Source organism: Pygoscelis adeliae, unplaced genomic scaffold, assembly GCF_000699105.1.
Source record: "Pygoscelis adeliae isolate BGI_AS28 unplaced genomic scaffold, ASM69910v1 Scaffold45, whole genome shotgun sequence".
Classification (NCBI taxonomy): domain Eukaryota; kingdom Metazoa; phylum Chordata; class Aves; order Sphenisciformes; family Spheniscidae; genus Pygoscelis; species Pygoscelis adeliae.
The window spans coordinates 8,954,783-8,959,311 of NW_008825114.1; the positions used below are offsets into that span (position 1 = coordinate 8,954,783).

At 35.7% G+C, this 4,529-nt stretch overlaps 1 protein-coding gene across 2 annotated transcripts in view; it reads left to right on the plus strand.

Annotated features, from left to right (window-relative positions):
• ABHD17B (abhydrolase domain containing 17B) overlaps window positions 1-3,994 on the plus strand; it is a 13,691-nt gene extending 9,697 nt beyond the window's left edge. For both annotated transcript variants that reach the window (XM_009328092.1, XM_009328093.1), the window contains 2 exons: window positions 1,405-1,584; window positions 2,464-3,994. In XM_009328092.1, the coding sequence (XP_009326367.1) occupies window positions 1,405-1,584; window positions 2,464-2,683 (400 nt within the window). In that variant the 3' untranslated portion in view covers window positions 2,684-3,994. The remainder of the gene's footprint in view (window positions 1-1,404; window positions 1,585-2,463) is intronic.
• The last annotated feature ends 535 nt before the right edge of the window (window positions 3,995-4,529 follow it).

A 4,529-nucleotide genomic window follows, 5' to 3' on the forward strand; every position in this document is an offset into this window, starting at 1 on the left:
GAACACCGCTCGTGACCGGCCACCAACTGGATTGAACTCCATTCACCACAACTCTCTGGGCCCGGCCGTCCAGCCAGTTTTTGACCCAGCGCAGAGTACACCTGTCTAAGCTGTGAGCCGCCAGCTTGTCTAGGAGAATGCTGTGGGAGACAGTGTCAAAGGCCTTACTGAAGTCCAGGTAGACCACATCCACAGCCTTTCCCTCACTTCACTTTAGCTGAAAGCAGTTGATTATCAGTCCTTTTAGGATTATAGTCAGTTGGCAAACATTAAACTTACCTCATGCTGTTCCACAGTGGTGTTAGGCTAGTCTGCTCTAACTCAGAAAGCTGAACAAGCTTCTGATAATACATGAGAACAATGTTTGGTTTGTGGTTTTGTTTGGGTTTTTTTTTAATGCAATGCAGTATCTCTTACTGTTTAAGGTACTTTCGTTCCCAAATAAATTAAACAAAGGTACCCAGGTAGGTACACTTTTGCAGTCTGAACCTGTACTTTGTTAGCATAGATCAATGTATCAGCAGCTCACTTCTGCTGTGGGCACTGTTTTTGCCAGCATAACATTCTGCTTAGAGGTTTTTCCAGTGTTACTTGGGAACCAGCTGCTCTTTGTACCCACACCAATGCAAAAAAATCTATTAGATCTGACCTGCAGAAGTGTTAAATAGATGTTTCATGACTCTTTTTTTGTTTACCTTAGTTAATTACAGAAAAAATGAGTGTTTTCATCTTACTCGGAAGGAGGCTTTGACTTTAATTTTGTAGTGCTTGTTGAGCTGTCTTAATTGTGGCTTAGGTTGGGTATTCCTCTTGCTAGCTTGCATGTGAAACCAACTGTGATAAGAAAGAAGCATTTCAGCTGTTACACAGGATGCACGATATTCTGACCACTGTCTGTATGGGCATGCTTTAGGTCCCACTAAATTGCTAGGCAATGTTACCAGCTTGAAGTTTTTATCAGGTATCAGAAGAGTAAAGCCAACTAAATTTTTGCAGATTTGACTATGCTCCCCTTGGTGATAACCATAGAGCTAGTATAAGGCTCTAACCAGTTTTCTGTTGTAGGTCCACTAGAGTTACCAGTAAAGGCTTTCAACTGGTATAGAAATCACAACTGCATTCACAAATCTGTATTTAAAAAAAATAAACCCATATTTCAGTATCATTCAGGCATAAGGCAAAAAAACCCCAACAATTACTGCAAATACAGAGTAAATAATTGTCCCTTTAAGTCAGGAATGTTATGGAATATACTTGCTTGTTCTTCTACCAGCTCCTGTTTCATCGTTTGTCCTCTTCAGGAAATATTTGTCTTCAGGAATGTTTTTTTTGCCTTGCTGTGTAGTTGCGGTTTTGTCTGTTTCACTTTATATGCCACTTCTGTTAACATTTTAAATTTTCTAGGTATGGAATCCGCCCTGAAAATGTGATTATATATGGCCAGAGTATAGGAACAGTACCATCTGTGGATCTTGCTGCTAGGTATGAAAGTGCTGCTGTAATTCTTCATTCTCCACTGACCTCAGGAATGCGAGTAGCTTTTCCTGATACGAAGAAGACCTATTGCTTTGATGCATTCCCAAAGTAAGTTGTAGGATTTTTTATTCTGCATGCATTTTTTTCTATTACAGGAGTTTTAGACTAGGGAAACAAGTAATGCGGAAAATTCTCTGAAATTTCTTTCAAAGGTTTAAAAAAACAGTTTGAAAAAAATCGGAGTGAATAACGGCGAGGAACATTTGATTTGAAGGAGTTTACAGAACTTTATAAGTCTTCCAGGTTTACACATCTCTAATCATTTCAGTGGGTATCTGTTAAAGAAGTGATTAGTTTTCCTGTATGAAACCCCTAATACCACTAATTCTAACAAGCAGTTCTAGTCCAGTGAATTGTTAATCTGGGTAACTGTGGACAAAGTCTTTTGCATATGTTTCTGTAAGTAGCAAAGACTAGAAAACTAAGTAGACCTTAACTGAAGAAAATTCCTGTCATGTATTTCAGAACTATGCCACTAGTTGGCCATTACAAACTGGTACACTCGTCTCAAAGAATTACTTGTATTTTGAGCATCTAACTTCAAAGACATTTTTCCCCAATAGGTGGTCAAACTTTAAGTACTAAAATTCTTTCACTTCTGACAAGCGCTTTTTTACTGAAAAACTCTGAATTAATATTTTCATTAATCCAGTGACTTAGATTTTTTGAAGTGAACATGATAATGAAACCGGATGGATCGTTCTGTTGTTCGATCCTAATAGTTTCCAGTAGTGTTCTTCCTTTCTGTGTGGCTTTACATGTGCTACTGTAATGGCTTCCAGATGTAATTTTCTAATGATTTAAACAACTTCAGAATTAAATGGTTAAAACTACAATGTGTAATTAAAAAGTGAAATTAACAGTCTGGTCCTTCAAAACGATTTAATAAAGCTCACTGTGTTCACAGATACAATCTTTTTCTTACAGCATTGACAAAATTTCTAAAATAACATCTCCTGTGTTAATAATCCATGGGACTGAAGATGAAGTAATTGACTTTTCACATGGTCTAGCATTATTTGAGCGTTGCCAGAGACCTGTAGAACCACTGTGGGTAGAAGGAGCGGGCCATAATGATGTGGAACTCTATGGACAGTACCTTGAAAGATTGAAACAGTTTGTGTCACAGGAACTGGTGAACTTGTAATTTTCTTCGTATATTTACATGCTTTTTCATTTCACTGCAGAACTGCACGCCTTGATAGTACATAACATAAAACCTGAAGGTTGTGTTTTCAAATCATCTTGGTTGCCTTCATTAAATGTACAGGTAATGATTTGTCAACATAATTAATGAAGGTTTTAATTGCCAGTATTATAAACTGGAATTACATGATCATGCAGTCAAGCTTAGCAGTTCATATTACTTTGTGTGAGGTTTTTTCTTCTTAGATGTTAAAAAAAAAAATCACAAGGAGTACTGTATGAAATTTTAATTATATAAAATCAAATGCTGTAAAAGTGTTGCCAAATGCTTTAGCATATCAAAAACAAGTTTATAAATATTTTTTAAACATCTCAAAATGTACTGTGACTTACTCTGTTGCACAGGTGTAAATTAAAAACCAGACTTTTAAGCAGCTGTTCTGTAAAAATGTAATAGCCATGAAATTTGAGCAAATACTAATGTATGTAATAAGAATAGACAGTCACTGGAAATGACCCATGCCCTGTTATAGGGGGAGGGGGTCAAAATAGATATCTTTTTCCATATTTTTCATATCTTTTGTGCTTAGTTTTACTTTAGTTGTTTTGTTCTTGTGTTGTCCCTTACCTTTCAGGTTAAACAAATTTACCCATTCATCTTCTCAGCAGTCCTAATCTTGCCAAAATAATGCTGCAAGTTATCATTGTTGTAACGTAAATAGCATTCACATGATTGCTACCGAGGCCACTAAGTACTTCATTGAAACCAGTAAGACTTTTAGAACCTAGAAGGCTTTGTGGACAATGTAGTTTTAAACATTGATTGCATAGAGATACAATATTTCATTAGAAGGAACCTGGAAGTTTATCCAACTTTGTAATAAACAATTTGCAAGTTTGCAGTTGTCTGATCAGGCTTACTTTTGAATATTTAGTATAAAAGCTTATTGTTTTTTGAGTATTGTATGGAAATTTTACTAATTGTGCCTGGATGGGGTGGGGGGAGGGGCAAGAAGAGAATGTTGACATTTTTCTATTAACTCATAGTAAAATAAACTTTGTAAGTTGCCTTTTCCTTGAATGCATTTTGCTTGAATAAAACTATGAAAAATAAACTTAATTATATGTAGCCTATTTGTAAACAAAGTAATATTCCAGCAATACACACTGTGCTTCTGATTTCAAGGCCTTATGTAGTTTAATTGTTCTGCTTGTTTTTTGTGATTGAGACTATTGTATAATTAAATGTAGCTTCAAGTATTGTGAAAACTTTGGTTAAGATGTCTTGATTAACAGTAAACAATATTCCACACACTTGCTGTTCTTCCTTTTTTAAAAAAGAAATAGCAACAGCTGCTTGTGATGTCAAAATAATAAGCAACTGCCCATTTACTCTAGGAAATGTGAGAACTGAAGCAGTAACCCATTGTTATGAATTGTCAGCACATTTCTTTATCAGCAGCTACTGTTCTAATCACCCTCCTACCCCCATGCCTCATCTTACTTCTTTCTGCTGTTCAGCATACAGGTTTTCTGCTGCAGAGCTACTTATAAACGTTCTTCTGTAATGAGTTCAAATTTATCTTTCTTTGAAATCGTCAGTGACTTCTTGTCTTGTACTCTTTGGTTTGTTAATTGAATAGAAAGAAATTTGAATTTGATCTCAAGCAACTGGGTTCTTGTTTGTGTTTTTGATCAAGTATGCTTCAATGTGTTCTGAACTTCAGATTAGTATTCAGGCACAAAAATATTAGACTTAAAGATTTTCATCCTAATCCAAGTTTTTGCAATTGGAAGTGTGCTTAAATAGATATGTAACTCAGCTTTATTACATCATACTGTATACA